Raw genomic sequence first — 18,031 nt, forward strand, 5'->3', positions numbered from 1 at the left:
ACAGGTAGGCTTAAAAAGACCAGCCAAAACCCTCCTCAAGGAGTTTTCTTCTCTGCACTATTACTTACACACCCTTGCGGGAGACCTCGCTTCAAAGCCCTGCCTAATCATTCCAGCACCAAACTATCCGGCATCCAACAACATCGACTTTCTACGGACCCAGCTAAAGAGCCAAAGAACCAAAGCAATGCAATGAAATGCAAGTACACCTCCAGACTTTTGCTTGAAAGTGCTGGTGTTTTATTTAAATACTTCAGGTAACCCGATTACAAATCGAGGTATTCTAAAAGAAGTATTGATGGTTCTCAAGGCATTGTCTATAGACTCTGTGAAGTTCAATTTTCTCTATTACAGATCATTTCCATTCACCTTCTGTTACAGCTCACTCACCAACCTGTTTTTATGTATGTCAATGTGTGTTAGTTTAGTTTGATGTTTTAGATTAGCAATAAAGTCTTGTTTGTATTCAAAGAGGATTTGACTGTGGTATATTTTGATTAAATAATCTCATCAATTGATTCTTAAGATCTGCGCTCTGTGCTCGAACAATATTTCAACATGTTTGTGATATTATTTTCAATGGTCATGAGAACAGTATTACTCTAAAGAGTTAACAGATGCGTCATATCAACTCAGCATGGCTGAATGATCAGATTTACACCTTAATTCTTTCAATATTCCCCGAATTAATCATAATTCCCTTCTTGAGCTAAATTCCTTACATATAAATTGTGAGCAGATACAATGAGCCTGTTGTATTACAAATTTAATGGTTGAGAATTTTTATTCAGATTTCTAATCTGATCATTTGTCATTTATCCTTAATATAATGGTGGTCAAATGCGGCCAAGATTCCTAAACAAATTATTTACATATAAAATCCTACATATTACTGGTGAAGATACACGGGCAGTTTAATCCACACCGTGTGCATTTATACTACCAAAATTCGGACATGTTATTGTGGATAAATATGGGTATATTTAAATCTGCCCATTACATTTAGCATATCATTATGCAGTTCTTACATATTATTGGTGATGAATGTGACAGTTGTTAATATACCGTGCCACAAAGTCGCTAATTTCCTTCACACCAGAGAACCTTTTTGTTAGAAGTGTTTCAGGATATGAACATTGACATTGTTTGGCAAACAACTCAATAAGGTTTGATGTCAGAGCTTTACAAGGAAATATTTGTGTTACTGTGAGGCAGAGAAATAAAAACACATCTGAAAAAAAGCTGTATGGGATGTAATTGTGCGTATTTCACCCTCTGTAATCACCCACTCATTTTCATTCATTTGCTTTCATATTTTTCTTTGTAACCTGACCTGATTTTCCCTCTCTCTCTCTCTCTCTCTCTCTCTCTCTCTGAGGTCTTTGTGCGTATAAGGTCTCAGTAAGAGAGACGCACGTCTTTATATAATGAATGAATCATCTGTGATGTCTGCAGGGCCATTTCAACTCTGGAGTATGAAGAGAGAGACTCAGAGAGAGAGCGGTTGGGAGAATTCAAAAAGTCATTTAATCTGCCCACAACCTGTTTGTTCAACAGCCCATAAAATAGACCTTCTGTCTTTGGATAAAAACATCTAGAACAGAATCTCAGATTTTTAAAGGTGATGTGTGAGATTTATTTTGATGTTAAAATAGTTCTCAACTAAATATGAAGAGACAACAATAACTATGGTAAGCCCTTGTAGGTTGATTCCCCAAAAAGTGTAGCAGAAATATTGTGGCTCTGTTGCACAATCAAAACATTGCTGTGCGTTTGCGCATCCCGACCACCCTAACAGAGAAACACTGGCTTAACCAGTGGAGTGAGTTTGGAGTGAGTTTGGAGCAGGGATAAATGTTTAGCCAGCCAATTAAAGACGTTCAGGACAACTGTTTGAAAGCAGTCATTATTTCTGCATTTCCTATGGACATTTTTCACATTTTCGGGTTTGGAACACTGAAGTAGGCTAAACTATAGTTGGGTATAAACAACATGACTTGCGAGGTGAATGAGAGACCATAGCAAATATTATTGCAGCGTTCCCATTCACTCCAACAGCACAAACAAAAAAAGCCAATATTGCATTTTCTAGGCATGTCGCAATTATTAAATAATCATATGATCACAGTTGTTTGATCTAAAGAGGTTCATGCCAAATCCCTGCAAAAATATAAACGAGAATTTTAGTGAATGCAGAGCACTCCGGTTTCACTTTAATTGAACAATTGTGTAGTGGCAGATATTTTTTTTTTACCTTGTTGTGGGTTCATACACGCAGTGTTAATGACGCGCAGTGAGACAGAGGAGCCCGAGTTCGGTTCCAATTGCTTGTGTGCGTTGAGCGCGTTATATTTAAACCGCTCCAGATTCACTTTAATTTCACTTTCGCAAAATTTATAAGTTTATAAAATATATATAAAAATATACAACTATTATTCCCGATGCCACCGGGTATTTCTGGACAGAGAAGGAGAAGACTGAATATGAGGAGGACATTATACACCTGTTGTGAACTCAGCTACAATCAGAACAGAAGCTCTTCCTGAAGTTTTCTGCCAAAATAAAAGCTTGACGGTTTAGAAGTCCTTGGTTTAACTGAACCGCATAGCAATGCTCAGAAATATACAGCGATCAGCCACAACATTAAAACCACCTGCCTAATATTGTGTAGGTCCCCCTCGTGCCGCCAAAACAGCACCAACCCGCATCTCAGAATAGCATTCTGAGATGATATTCTTCTCACCACAATTGTACAGAGCGGTTATCTGAGTTACCGTAGACTTTGTCCATTTGAACCAGTCTGGCCATTCTCTGTTGACCTCTCTCATCAACAAGGCGTTTCCGTCCACAGAACTGCCGCTCACTGGATGATTTTTGTTTTTGGCACCATTCGGTGTAAATTCTAGAGACTGTTGTGTGTGAAAATCCCAGGAGATCAGCAGTTACAGAAATACTCAAACCAGCCCATCTGGCACCAACAATCATTCAACGGTCCAAATCACTGAGATCATATTTTTCCCCATTCTTATGGTTGATGTGAACATTAACTGAAGCTCCTGACCCATATCTGCATGATTTTATGCACTGCTGCCACACAATTGGCTGATTAGATAATCGAATGGATGACTGTTGGTGCCAGAATATATGTTAATGCTGCATAATTGATTGAATTAAGATTGAAATTGCAATATGGCCTTGTGCGATTACTAAACCTTAAAAGGCTGCGTTTTAAACTGCAAAAACAGAAGTGCAAAAATGTTTTAGAAATACAGAATAACTCTTTTTTTTCATATCAATCGTTATGTTATCATATTTAATAATTTTTTGTATATTTTTTTTATCTTTGTGTCTTTAAACATTTTGGCCTGTCGTGTTCAAAAGATCCAATGTTCAATAGAAATAAAATGTATATTATTTATGTAACATAATATAATATAATAATAGCTATTCAGGTTGGCTGGTTACCAAAAACAACAATGTAAATGGAACAAGATTAAAGTTGACTAAAAAGAGAGAGAAGTATTTGGAAATATTTTGATGTTTAAAATATTGTATTTCATGTCATTCATTCATTTTTAAAGCCATAAAGGAAATCATATATCCATATTTTTTATATGATTCCAAGTTCAGTATGAATAAATGACTCTTAAAGTGTCTGAATCACACATACACCTTAAGTATTATGACAATTTGTATGACAATTAATCATCACAATTGTGAAAGCCCTAAAACCGACAATTTATCCTCATAATCGTCATAATTTTATAAAAGCCCTAACATTTCCAAATTTACCAAAAGAGTGTGGTGAATTACTGAAGTCAGAAGAGAGAACGTTACCAAATTTACTGTCACTTCCTCAGCAGCAGCTACAGCATATTTGAAAACCCCATCTCAACAGTGTTGACTAGTTCGCTAGATTGTTTTTTAAATTATTGCCAGGGTAGTATAACACAAAACATATTGATATTAATATACAGTAAATAATTTACATTATGAAATAAAAGAGTTTGCTAAAGTTAGAAACTTCATTGTGAAAAGGGTCAATTATTGACACAAGTGGCAAAAAATTTACACACTTCACCTTTAATTTTGGATTTTGGCTGCAACTCTTTTACATACGGATTTGCTTATGCATTCAGGCTTAAATTTCATAACCAGTGTTTAGCTCCAGTGGGTAAACATTTTTTGAGAAAATATTACGGGGAAAAAAAATCACTGAAAAAAACTGCTCTCAGGTACTCTGTGTGTGTGTGTGTGTGTGTGTGTGTGTGTGGAAAGTAGTGAAATCAAAAGCAGCTAAGCTGCACTGGTTGTGTGAATTGGAGATAAGAAGTACACACTCTACCTTACACACACACACACACACACACACACACACACTCACTGAAATATGTCCGCTTCATTTAACAGAATCTGAACAAACGGAGCCAATTTACCACAGCACACAGCCCCCGGCCAAAAGTGATTTATTATTATGAATTATACAGACAGATAATAATCTAGAATTTATTTATTCATGAAAACGAATTCAGTCATTAGTTAGTGGGAAAAGAAACGCAATCCCTTTGCAGACCTCTGTGCATTTGGACACCGATTCAAAAGCCAAGCAGCAGTTGATCTGAATGCTAATGCTGCCCTTGTGGACAATCATAGGATTTTACACTCAAATAATTAACGTGTACTCAATGGCAGGGGTGGACAGAATGACTTAAAAAAATCTCAATCAAATTCATACATACAGCGGCAAGAAAAATGACGTGAAACCTTTGGACTTTTTGGGTTTTCTGTATTAATTAGATATAAAATGTGATCTCATCTTCATCACAAGTATAGACAAACACAATGTGCTTAAGCTAACAACACAAACAATTATAATCTTTCTTGTCTTTATTGAACTCATCCCATTAAAGATTCACAATGCTGTGGAAAAAGTACGTGAACCCTTGGATTTAATAACTGGTCGATCCTCCTTTGGCAGCAATAACCTCAACCAAGCATTTCCGGTAGATGCGGATAATGGATTAGACCTGCACAATGTTCAGAAGGAATTTTGGACCATTCTTCCTCACAGAACTGCTTCAGCTCAGCCATATTCTTAGGATGTCTGGTGTGAACAGCTCAGTATCTCTATTGGGTTAAGGTCTGGGCTCTGACTGGGACACTCCAAAAGGTGGATTTCCTTTTTTTGAAGCCATTCTGTAGTGGATTTACTTTGATGTTTAGGGTTATTGTCCTGCTGCATCACCCAACTTCTACTGAGCTTCAGCTGGCGCACTGCCACCCTGATATTATCCTGTAGGATATCTTGATAAACTTGGGAATTAATTTTTCCCTCAATGATGGCAAGCGGTCCAGGCCCCAAGAAGCAAAGCAACCCCAAATAATGATGCTCCCTCCACCGTACTTCACTATTGGGATAATGTTTTCATATTGGTATGCAGTGCCTTTTTGATGCCATACATAGTGCTGCGTGTTCTTCCAAAACAGTCCACAAAACATTTTCCCAGTAGCGTAGTGGAGTGTCACAGTGGTCTTTGGCAAACTTAAGGTGCGCAGCAATGTTTTTGTTGGAAAGCAGCAGCTTCCTTCATGGTGTCCTGCTATGGACACCATGTCTGTTTAATGTTTTCCATATAGTAGAGTCATGAACAGAGATGTTAACCAGTTCCAATGATTCCTTCAAGTCTTTATCTGTCACTCTAGGGTTCTTTTTTACCTCATTGAGCATTCTGCGGGGAGTCTTCTTGGCTGGACAGCCACTTCTAGGGAGAGTAGCCATAGTACTAAATCATCTCCATTTATAGACAGTTTGTCTAACTGTGGACAGATGAATATCTAAGCTCTTCGAGTTAACTTTGTAACCCTTTCCAGCTTTATGCAAAGCAACAATTCTTGATCGTAGGTCTTCTGAGATCTCATTTTTGCAAGGCATGGTCCACGTCAGCAGATGCTTCTTGTGAATAGCAAACTCAATGTTTGAGTGCTTTTTATTAGTCAAAGTAGCTCTAACCCACACCTCCAATATAATTTCAGCAATTGGACGCCAGCTTTGCTAACTCCTGACTCTAATTAGCTTTTGTTGATGTCATAGTTTTTCCAGCCTACACTGAATGTTTGAATGATGTATTCAATATGTACAAGAACAAAACAATAATTTGTGTGTTATTAGTTAAAACAGATTGTGTTTGTTCATTATTGTAACTTAGATGAAGATCAAACTAGATTTTAAGACAAATTTATACATAAATGCAGGTCATACCAAAGTGTTCAAATACTTTTTCTTTCCACTCTACATAGTGCTGCATATTCTTCCCAAACAATTCAACCTTAGCTTTATCAGTTCACAAAAGAGTTTTCCAGTAGTGTTGTGGAGTGTTGAGGTGATCTTTATAAAACTTCAGGTGCTCCGCAATATTTTAGTTGGAGAGCAGCGCCTACCTTTGTGGTGTCCTGCCATGGACACTAGGCATGTAACGATACACAAATTTCACTATACGATACGATGCAAACCCTCACAATACGATACAATTTCTTTTTAAAACAGCACCCACAAATGTTTTGCTCAAACTTATTCAAGGATTCAACATGAATGTCTTTTAAATCATAAATGACACAACAGTGTCTGTCATTGGCAACAAAAAGCAGAGCTCTATAATAAAGTCACTTAAACAACAGCACTGCATTTATTTTGTTTGATTGTAATGAGAAAACTTTTTTAAAGTTATGGTTTCTCTTAAAATTTTCGCCAAGAATTGCTGCCGAAAACAGCATTTTATCCAATTTTCGGACTAAATTTTTTGGAGGATGAAATTTCGGTGCATCCCACTATGGTTACAGGCAACGGAACCGAAAACCTTCAACAAGTTAGTACAACCAAAAAATCTGAAGTAATAAGTTACATAATTTTCTTTGTAATTGAATAAACTCCAAGTTTAAGGAAAACTTTCAGATTTTGTTTTGTACTACACATTCATGTTAATTGCTCTTAACTTGAAATATTGAGTAAGTTAACTCAACATTAACATTTGCTCTGCTCAGCTCTGACCCCAGCTTAGCTGGGATATGAGAAAAAAAGAATTTCACTGTATATGTGCAAATGTATAATGTGTGATAAATAAATAAAATTATTAATTATTACATTTTGATCGCACTTAACTTTAAATTAAACTCTTTGGCTGAACTTGAACTTGATTCACTCGTGGATAGTGGTTCCATGTGTTTGAAATGAGTTACCTAAAATTTTATTTACCATGTAATCTCAATTTAATTACTTGAAGTAGAGAGTAAACTCTGTTCAGTGCAACTCTACAGAGCTGGCTGACAAAACTGCTCAATACTCTCTGCATCTATGCTCCAGTTGCAACTTGGTAGAGTAGATTGATTGGGATAATTTAAGTTCATGTAAATCTTAAGAGACAAGTTCGGGCCTGGGTAGCTCAGTGGTAAAATACGCTGGCTACCACCCCTGGAGTTCGCTAGCTCGCTAGTTCGAATCCAGGGTGTGCTGAGTGACTCCAGCCAGGTCTCCTAAGCAACCAAATTGACCCGCTTGCTAGGGAGGGTAGAGTCACATGGGGTAACCTCCTCGTGGTCGCTATAATGTGGTTCGTTCTCAGTGGGGAGTTGCGAGTGGCGAGTTGAGCGTGGTTGCCGCGGTGGATGGCGTGAAGCCTCCACACATGCTATGTCTCCGTGGCAACGTGCTCAACAAGCCACGTGATAAGATGCGCGGGTTGACGGTCTCAGACGCGGAGGCAACTGGGATTCATCCTCCGCCACCTGGACTGAAGCGAATCACTACGCGACCACGAGGACTTAAAAGCTCATTGGGAATTGGGCATTCCAAATTGGGAGAAAAATGGGAAAAATCCAAAAAAAAAAAAAAAAAAAGTGACAAGTTTATTAAACTCAAAACAATAAAACAATTTAGGTTACTAAAAAGGTGTCTATTTTGTGAACTCAAGTTATAAATACTTACAAATTAGTTCAAATAAATGAACTTTGATTTTATTAAATTTTTCCCTACTTAATACAGTTAATTACTTTGAGCATTAGGGTTTACAGTGCAGACACTGTTAGGACTGGAAAGTGAATATCATAACATTTAACACACACACAGAACAGTTGATTTAATGCTAAGAGTGACTACCTAACCTTTTATAGTGTTGCAGTACATTGTCTATTTATACAACGTCACATCAAGGAATGCCATCCGTAGACAGAAACTAGACACACTACAATGAGTGGATAACACTCACATTGATCATACACAATGGAGGGGGTGGGGGGGTCCAGTAGACATACCCTAATTTAAAATGATGGACCTGAGTCATATCTAGAGATCAGAATGTCATACTGGGTAGGGCTGAATGATTAACCTTAATAAAATCGGAATTGCGAAATGACCCAGTGCGATTTTCAAACCACAAGGGATGCAATTTCATTAAATAAATAGTCTCAACACACGGCCGTTTTGTCTGTAATGTGTAGTGCTTTCTTAAATACATGTAAACGGGATCATTGTATTACACATGTGGTTTCAGAGTGGTTCTGTGCTCCATACACACAAACTCTATCTTTCTGGTGCCCTGAGTGACAGATGTGCTCGGAGTTCAGTTAGGTGTGCAAACGTGTACTGAGCACATTATTTAAAGTGCCCCAGATTTACTTTAATTGCACATTTGTCTAATTACACATACTTCTATGTTGTCAACTCAGCTACAAACAACATAAACTTCCCTCCCTTCAGTTTTCAAAATAAAAGCTTCCACCGAAATAAAGACCGGAAATAAAGGCCGGGACTGCATAGTAAGTTAAGAAATTATTAAAGAAATAAATTGCTATTAAATAATAATAATGATAATTATTATTATACAATAATGTATTTCCATAACAATTTCTTATCATTATTATTATTTTTGTTAAATATTGTTATTGTATTCATATAAAATTCATGTTGACCGGGTTTCAAAACGCAGATAAGATAATTATTTATTTATTTATTTATTAGAGGACTCAAGTGTGAACACACTTTCTAGAACAGTATTTCCATGTTTTGCCCATGCCAGTAAAGCATGGGCAAAACATGGTTTAATTTTGGTTAAAAGGAATCACATATGTTTTTTTTGTTTTATGTTTATCATATCGCAGTTCAAATCGCAATCGCAATTTTTTTCAAAATAAACGCAATTAGATCGTTCAGCCCTAATACTTGGTGATTGTAATGAAATCTGCCAAGAAAATGGTCGAATTTTACTCCAAAATCAAAAGAAACATTAAAAAGTTATATTTTTCATAAATAAAAATTAAGCCTTTTTTTAGGGCCATAAAGATTTTTTACATTTTAACATTATTTTCATAACATTTCCACACATGTCACTGCCAAAAAGCAAAAAAGGTGGTCATTATGATATTCTCATTACCGCAATTTGAAGAAAATTATGTATTTTTTCAATTAGAACATATTCATTCATCATAGTAGTACTCCCTTGGTCTTGCCTTTCATTTTCAATGATTTAATTTAAAAATAAACATTGTACAACAGCGTCTTTTTTTACTGTGACAGTGTTACAGTAATGAGAATTATCATTGGGAAAAAAGGAACATTTCCAGATGCGTGACAGTAATGAGAATTGGGGGTTAAAATGTGCTTAAATGTCCGGAAAATAGTCACAATGCAAAAAGTAAAAAATAAAGGTAGGCTTAATTTTCTTTATGCAAAAAATAAATTAATATAATATAATATAATTTTACCTATAAAATATCAATTAAATATAATTTCTAAATATGACAAGGACATTTTCTTGACAGGTTTCGTAAGAATCGCCCTACTGAATCTTTGGAATCTTTTCACTTGGGTCAGCAGCCAACTAACCAGAACACCCTAGCAACCGCCCAGAACACCCTAGCAACTGCACATCAACATGCTAAAAACAACGCACAACATCCTGGCATCATAGCATTAAGTTTTGCACAGGTAAACACCACTCACAATTTCTTATGAAAATCTTGCTATGAAATTTTTTGAGTGTTACGGTTATATAAAATATAGTATAAAACACACACAAATCACAGTATCGTCTTACCTGTGTGGTAGTTCGCCTGTTTGCTTTGCAGAGAGAACATTCCCATAACTAGACCCATAACTGCTGTTCGGCTGTTCACTGCCTTCACACACACCTGTGGCATGAGACACCGTCTGTGTGTATTCTGTTTCCGAAATTATCTGAAATGTGTGTTTATTGATGTCTTGTTCAGCTGTACTACGTGTAGAATCCTTTCGGTGTGCGTTTGCTGTAGGTGTGTGTGTGTGTGTGTGTGTGTGTGTGTGTGCACGCATTTGCTAGTTTATTCTCTCTCGCTCTTGCTCTCGCTCTCTCTCTTTCTCTCTCTCTTTGCCCTCTTCTATCAATACATGGTCATCTTTCACTTCTGTCCTTCCAAATCTCTCTCTCTCTCTCTCTCTCATGCTTCCACTAAGACAAACAGAAAGAGAGCGAGAGAGAGAGTGAAAGGCAAAAAGGAAGAGAAAAACTAGGAAAAGAGGAAAAACCTCAAATGAATAGAGAAACACTCTTCCAGAGGAACAAAGAAATTGAGATGGTGAAAGACAGATTCTAGTGTGTGTGTGTGTGTGTGTGTGTGTGTGTGTGCGCCGTCCCCCTAAAGCAGAAATGACAGCTTAACCTTGTAGCTGAAAGTGAAAACACTTCAGAAATTCCTTCCCTTTATCCTTTCATTTTACATTCAGATAACAGTTTGGCTGCAGCTTCCTTACTCGTCATCAAACTCCTACGTCCTAATTGAAAATTACTTTCAAAATTTGTGGGCATTAGTGTAATTAGTTGGTCAGTGTCTAGGTCAAAGGTCAAAATTCTGATTACACATCATTACTGCTGGAGACTGAACTTGCAACCTTTGAGTGTGCTGCCCAGGAACTAAACCATAAAACACCTCGTCAGGCAATACCACTATCAACACAAAGTCTGGTTTACTTTTCTGTTAATTCTAGGCAAGAAACGCCCACTTATGCAGGAAGAAAGAATGCGAATGGCATTTAAAACGATCAGTTATTGGAAAATTTGTGTAGACTTTGTGATCAGAATTTGTTCATCCAAAAGTATGTCAGTCTCTCCAGGATTTTGTGATTACAAGAATTAGCTAATGCAATTTCAACAATTTTCTACATTATTTGCAATAATTTGCAATTCTTGCTATATTTTTTCACATAAACCGTGAATCTGAGGTAATCAGATTGTGTTTCTCCATGTTTGACAGCGGCAAAATAAATGCTCAGAAAGGTTGACAGAGTTGAGACAAATCCCACTGCACTGTCAACATTCAATCATCTCCACATGGGTTTACCATCTGTCCGTATTAGCCACGAGTCACGACGTCCGGTATTTTGGTAGAAAATGATGACATCTCGGGGGGGTTCCTAGTGCGTTTACTATCAAAATCCTTGCCTGAACTTTTGTGAGACTGCAGATGGCGCATGTACATCACAAATAGCATTTAATCTTCACACGATGAAATGTGATATGAAATGTAAAGTGCTCAGTAATCATAGCTGTCTCAAATAATCAAGGAAATGTCACAACAGGCCTAATTATTGAATCCTTACTTGTGTTTTTAGTTGACAGTTTTAGTTGTAGGTATACTATTTTAACCTTACCAAAGTTTTCTTGCATTGTCGGAATCAGAATATTTGTATATAAAAATAATTATCTTTCATTGAATCACAGGTTTCACCTATTAAATGTAGCTTGTGTTATTTTTGTGTCTTTTATTATGCACTAAAATATTTACAGGTTATTGCACTTACAGTGGCAAGAAAAAGTATGTGAACCCTTTGGAATTACCTGCATTTATTAATAAATTTGTCTTAAAATATGGTCTGATCTTCATCTAAGTTACAATAATGAACAAACACTAATCTGTTTTAACTAATAACACACAAATTATCGTATTGTTCTTGTACATATTGAATACATCATTCAAACATTCAGTGTAGGCTGGGAAAACTATGACGTCAACAAAAGCTAATTAGAGTCAGGAGTTGGCAAAGCTGGCGTCCGATTAATGAAACAAGATTGGAGGTGTGGGTTAGAGCTACTTTGACTTATAAAAAGCACTCAAACATTGAGTTTAGCATTCACAAGAAACATCTGCTGACGTGGACCATACCTTGCTAAAAAGAGATCTCAGAAGACCTGCGATCAAGAATTGTTGCTGTGGATAAAGCTGTAAAGGGTTACAAAGTTAGATATTCATGTGTCCACAGTTAGACAAACTGTCTATAAATGGAGATGATTTAGTACTATGGGTACTCTCCCTAGAAGTGGCTGTCCAGCCAAGATGACTCAAAGGACACACTGCAGAATGCTCAGTGAGGTAAAAAAGAACCCTAGAGTGACAGCTAAAGACTTGAAGGAATCATTGGAACTGGTTAACATCTCTGTTCAGGAGTCTACTATATGTAAATCATTAAACAGGCATGGTGTCCATAGCAGGAAATCATGAAGGAAGCTGCTGCTTTCCAACAAAAACATTGCTGCATGCCTGAAGTTTGCCAAAGACCAACTTGACACTCCACAGCACTACTGCGAAAATGTTTTGTGGACTGATGAAACCAGGGTTGAATTGTTTGGGAAGAACACACAGCACTATGTATGGCATAAATAGGGCAGAGCATACCAACATGAAAACATCATCCCAACGGTGATGTATGGTGGAGGGAGCATCATAATTTGGGGATGCTTTGCTGCTTTGGGGCCTGGACCACTTGCCATCATCAAGGGAAAAATAAATTCCAAGTTTATCAAGATATCCTACAGGATAATATCAGTGTGGCTGTGCACCAGCTGAAGCTCAGTAGAAGTTGGGTGATGCAGCAGGACAATGAGTCTAAACATTGAAGTAAATCCACTACAGAATGGCTTAAAAAAAAGGAAACCCACCTTTTGGAGTGGCCCAGTCAGAGCCCAGACCTTAACCGTTCACACCAGACATCCTAAGAATATGGCTGAGCTGAAGCAGTTCTGTGAGGAAGAATGGTCCAAAATTACTTCTGAACATTGTACAGGTCTAATCCATTATCCGCATCTACCGGAAATGCTTAATTGAGGTTATCGCGGCCAAAGGAGGATCGACCAGTTATTAAATCCAAGGGTTCACTTATTTTTTCAAAGCATTGTGAATGTTTAATGGGATGTGTTCAATAAAGACATGAAAGATTATAATTGTTTGTGTGTTGTTAACTTAAGCACATTGTGTTTGTCTATACTTGAGACTTCGATCAAGATGAGATCACATTTTATGAACAATTAATGCTGAAAACCAGCTAATTCCAAAGGGTTCACATACTTTTTCTTGCCACTGACCACCATCGTTGACACAAATTCAGCCATTTCAGATTGCAATAATCAAGAAAGCATGCAGTAAATTCAAGGTGGGACTGGTAAGTAGTGATTGCTTCATAGACACAAGTCTGAAAACAAAGCAGTTACAGGTTGGCTAAAAAAGCATTTCGTTTGCTTTCTACTAATCCTCAAAAAAAAAATGCAATCTTGAAAAAAATGTATAGCACAAACCTTGCAAATCAAACACAGCGCTCTAATTATTGATCAGTATGCTCATTTTAGCAGCCTGTAACCTTGTTGCCAGTGTTGCCAATACCAGTGGGACTTCACGATTCTTGATACCAGTTTCAATACCACACAAATACGAATGTGCTACTAAACACTCTATTTAAAAAATTGAAACTGACATTAAGAGAAAGCTCATGCCATGAAAGTGAAGTGTCTTTAATTGCTGTTGTCTGATGGAAAGAGCAGAAATATCACTGAAGACAACTGAGTTCAACTTAAAACAACAAACTGATCAGAGCTAAAACTAAAATCTAAAGACTTTCTCAGAGTCTCGACAGATAATCCAAAACGCAAGAGAGAGAGACAGACAGACTTTCCAACTGTTGATGAAAGAGGGCTGAAATATGATCAAATATGAAAATGAATGACCTGAAATCTTTCCTAAGCGATTTACGCCTAGTGCACGATCATAAAACGGTCAAAAAATCACATAGATTTACATCGAAGGAAGGACCTGATCATATGACATTTCTAGAGAATTAAGGTGGGTTTCTGCCAGGCTATAAAATGACAAAAAAATAATGTAGAATTTTTGTTTTTCTCCTTGAACACCATGAACTCTGACTTGACTCACTATACTGTACCCACACACACACACACAGAGTGTTTATTTGATATTTGATAACAAAGAGAAGAGAGAATGAGAGGATAGGTTCTCAATGTACGATCATCTGTCACACAATGAACACTTCCTCTGGACTGAGGGAGATATGACATTTATTTTATGCCCTATCATTTCTATTTAATACAGAATGAAACATTTATATTTTGTAAATCACTGTTTCAGAGGGACACAGTCTGTCCTTAGAACTCTTGGGTTATATGTGTGTACTGTTATACAAAGCTAGAGATTTCCCGCACAAACTTTATAAAACAACACATTCTCACTCAAAGTGTACCTGTACAAAGGACACTAAGAGTTGCAAAGACAAATGCATGTGAATGCAAAAAGAAAAAGCCCACTAACTCAAGCAAACAAGGCAGATATGATTTAAAATGAAAGATCTAAGCTCAAGTAGAGTAAGAAAACCACTGTATTCTGGTTTCTGAACAGTCACTTGTAGCCAGCGTCAGTCCTTTACAGATTCTGAACCTAGAAGTAAGATTGTTCATCGTCATACAGGTATCATTAGAAATCGTCATTTCTAGTGGGTCTACTTATATACACATTTTCTATGATGAACATGTTTACAATTACTTAAAAGTGAAAGGCAGGGGCCTTGGTAGCTCAGCGAGTATTGACGCTGACTACCACCCCTGGAGTCACGGGTTCGAGTGACTCCAGCCAGGTCTCCTAAGCAACCAAATTGGCCTTGTTGCTAGGGAGGGTAGAGTTACAGGGGGTAACCTCCTCGTGGTCGTGCATGGATTGCAGAGAGTAGCATGAGCCTCCACATGCTGTGAGTCTCCGCGGTGTCATGCGCAACAAGACACGTGATAAGATGCGCAGATTGACGGTCTCAGAAGCGGAGGCAACTGAGACTTGTCCTCCACCACCCGGATTGAGTAACTGCACCACCACAAGGACCCACTAAGTAGTGGGAATTGGGCATGCCAAATTGGGGAGAAAAAAGGTGAAAGATTTTTAACTTAGAGTTAAAACTCATACTGGCTTTAGGTAAAAAAAGTTTCATGTGGTGTAACTGTCTGAAAACAGTACAGAAAAAAAAAAAAAATGTTGGCATGAGTAGTACAGAATGATCTTTTGTTATTGTTATTTTTTACAGCAATAAGCAGTGAAACAATTTTGTTTGAAAACAAAAGTCATGTGGTGTAATATAGAGAAAACATGATATTCTTGCCTCAAAAATGCATGATATTTATATTAAAAAAAATGTACCTTGAAAAATATGGTTAATTACTTTTTTAAACGAATGATTAAGTTGTGTTCACTCATGTATTCAAGGTGCAAGGAAGGTATTATGATACCTTTTACTTGAAGGTTACACCACATCCTTTTTTATGCTATAAACATGTGCTTTAAGCTAGATTTAAAAATATATATCTAATTGTTATCACCTTAACCTAATTTGTCAAATGGCCTTGTTCATTTTATTTTAGTTTATGAAAACATACTGAATGTTTCAGAACATCAACAACTTTCTAACGTTGGACAAATGAATGATTAAATGATTGCTCAATGTTTAAAAAACACATTGAAAATACTGTTGTGAAATATTTTGACAGCTAAAACAGACTGCTTAGGGTGTAGATCCCTCCAGACAAAAATCTGACCCCTCCCTGACAGCAAACTTTAATTAATCACATTAATGATGACAAATTATCGTTTCAGTTTCAAAGATGAGGAGGACTTCTTATACACATGACATTTGAGCTATATCTTAGTGAATACAAATCGCTTTCTGTCTCATCAGAAAAAACACCTTTGAGTTCACACACTTATTGACCAATGAATTTAAATGATTTTTTTTTTTTTATCTTTTTACAGAGATTTCTCTCACGAAGAGCAAATTTTAGGCAATTCAATATGTTACAGCCAAGCATAACTTCACAGTAAACATAATTTTCCCAGACCTGCAAATCTAAAGGTTAAATTTCCTGATATTTTCAGGTTTTTCATGACCTGTGGGAACCCTGTAAATATGCCCTTTTCCTGTAATGTTTGACTTTCTCATCACCAGCTTCAAATTAAAACCAAGAACCAGGAAAAAAAACATTCAAGTCATAACAACAAATAAACATTCATGGTGGCAGTAGTGTTCACCAACATACTACAAATGAATAGCAACCTTAAAAGACACTTGTCACCATAGGAAACAGATGTCAAATTTTAATTGGGCTGTTAGTGAAATTAAAAAATGGACTTTGTCGCCCTCTAGCGTTTATAAAGCATTTAACATCTTGCTGTGACCAAAGTGATGTCACAAACAGCACAATCCTGCAACCAAGTGGCCAAAACAGGAATTACAGCCTGGAATTTCAAGGTCTACAACAAGAAACGCAGAGTTAGGCCTTTATCAAATGCAACACATTCCTACTACAACGACAAAGACAGCAGCACTTTATCTTAATTTATCATACTATATGGCATTATCATCAGACAATCTGAATCATTAAAATGGACTTTTATGTCACAAAAACTGCTAACACATTTAACTTAATCTCTTGCAAAGCGCTTGTGGCGTTCTGAATGTGCAGTGTATCAAACAGACCACAATTAAGTAAAGGATATCAATAAATAAAATGTAAACTTAGGACAGTCTTCAGGAGTTCAGGACACTATGGATGGACACACTGGTATTTTAATCCAGTGTGAAATCTTTACTTTGATTTGATGGTTGGTTTCCTCACACAACAAAGGTAACTAGTGTAATGGGAGCCAGCTGGTAGGTAGCTGTGCAGTGTGTAAACTTTACATCCATGGTCTCAAGAAGCGCACTAGCCATTGATGCTAGAGGCTGTAGCCTTTAGCCTCCTAGTTAGCACCCGGCTTCCATGCCGGAGACCCTGGTTCGAATCCCGCTTGTAGGAAGTCCAGCAGCAAGAACATGGTACACTAGCATGAATGTGGTTTTAAATGTGGGTGGGGTGGGTGAGAAGCTGTCCATAATTGGTCAAGTTTTGTTTTTTCAAAAACATCATTAAGACAGTTACATACTGGGAGATACAATACAATTCGTCATGCTAAATTAAATTAACATAGGTCTTTTGGAATAATTTCTTATTCCTTCTGAAGCATATACACGTCATCTTCAATTATACCCATACATTTTTCATATCAACTTTTTTACTAACAGAAGAGATGTTTTTAGTAGATTTATTATTACAGTGGGTATCTAGTAGTTTTCTCAGTGCAAGTCAGTGCTGACTAATCGCAGTGAATAATGGATACGGCATTTTAACATAATTTTATTCACCTTATTTAGCCCGCGCTGCACTCTTTCAAATTTTGTCATCTAACTTCCTGTTTGTATTGAAGCTACTGAGAAGAGTCGATCAAAATGGATTACGTGTGCGAGCACAGAAAGTATTTTTCACCAAGAGTTGATGGTGCTAGTCCTTTACTACGTGACAATGCTCGTGAGGACTCTAAACGTTAGTTTTTACCGACACCCGTGGAGGTAAATTCGACCTGGCAGATCACATTCAGACAGCTGTGGCACACTGCACTTTTTCATAATACAAGCGTTTAATTGTTATACGTGTAATTCTGCTTAATGTTTAGGTTTCAACTTGTTAATAATTTGTGTTAAAATCTGTAGTTGACATGAAATGACAGCTCATTTTATTACACATGCAAGTTCATAACATAAAGAGAATTACAATTGTACTTTTTAAAATTAATTTGTCACCCTACATGTTTTAGAGGTTTAAATGTGATTAAAATAGTTGTAAATGGAATATAAAATAAAACATACACT

At 36.8% G+C, this 18,031-nt stretch overlaps 1 protein-coding gene across 2 annotated transcripts in view; it reads right to left on the minus strand.

The window, feature by feature from the left end:
- Positions 1–18,031, minus strand: part of LOC127413197 (Kv channel-interacting protein 1-like) — a 62,307-nt gene that overhangs the window by 35,686 nt on the left and 8,590 nt on the right. The window contains exon 1 of one of the 2 annotated variants that reach the window (XM_051650076.1): positions 10,086–10,261. The exons of the other annotated variant lie outside the window; for it this stretch is intronic. Within the exon in view, the coding sequence (XP_051506036.1) occupies positions 10,086–10,188 (103 nt within the window). The 5' untranslated portion in view covers positions 10,189–10,261. Of the gene's footprint in view, positions 1–10,085; positions 10,262–18,031 lie in introns of those variants that run through there. 2 annotated transcript variants of the gene reach the window in all.

This window comes from Myxocyprinus asiaticus, chromosome 22 (assembly GCF_019703515.2).
Source record: "Myxocyprinus asiaticus isolate MX2 ecotype Aquarium Trade chromosome 22, UBuf_Myxa_2, whole genome shotgun sequence".
Classification (NCBI taxonomy): domain Eukaryota; kingdom Metazoa; phylum Chordata; class Actinopteri; order Cypriniformes; family Catostomidae; genus Myxocyprinus; species Myxocyprinus asiaticus.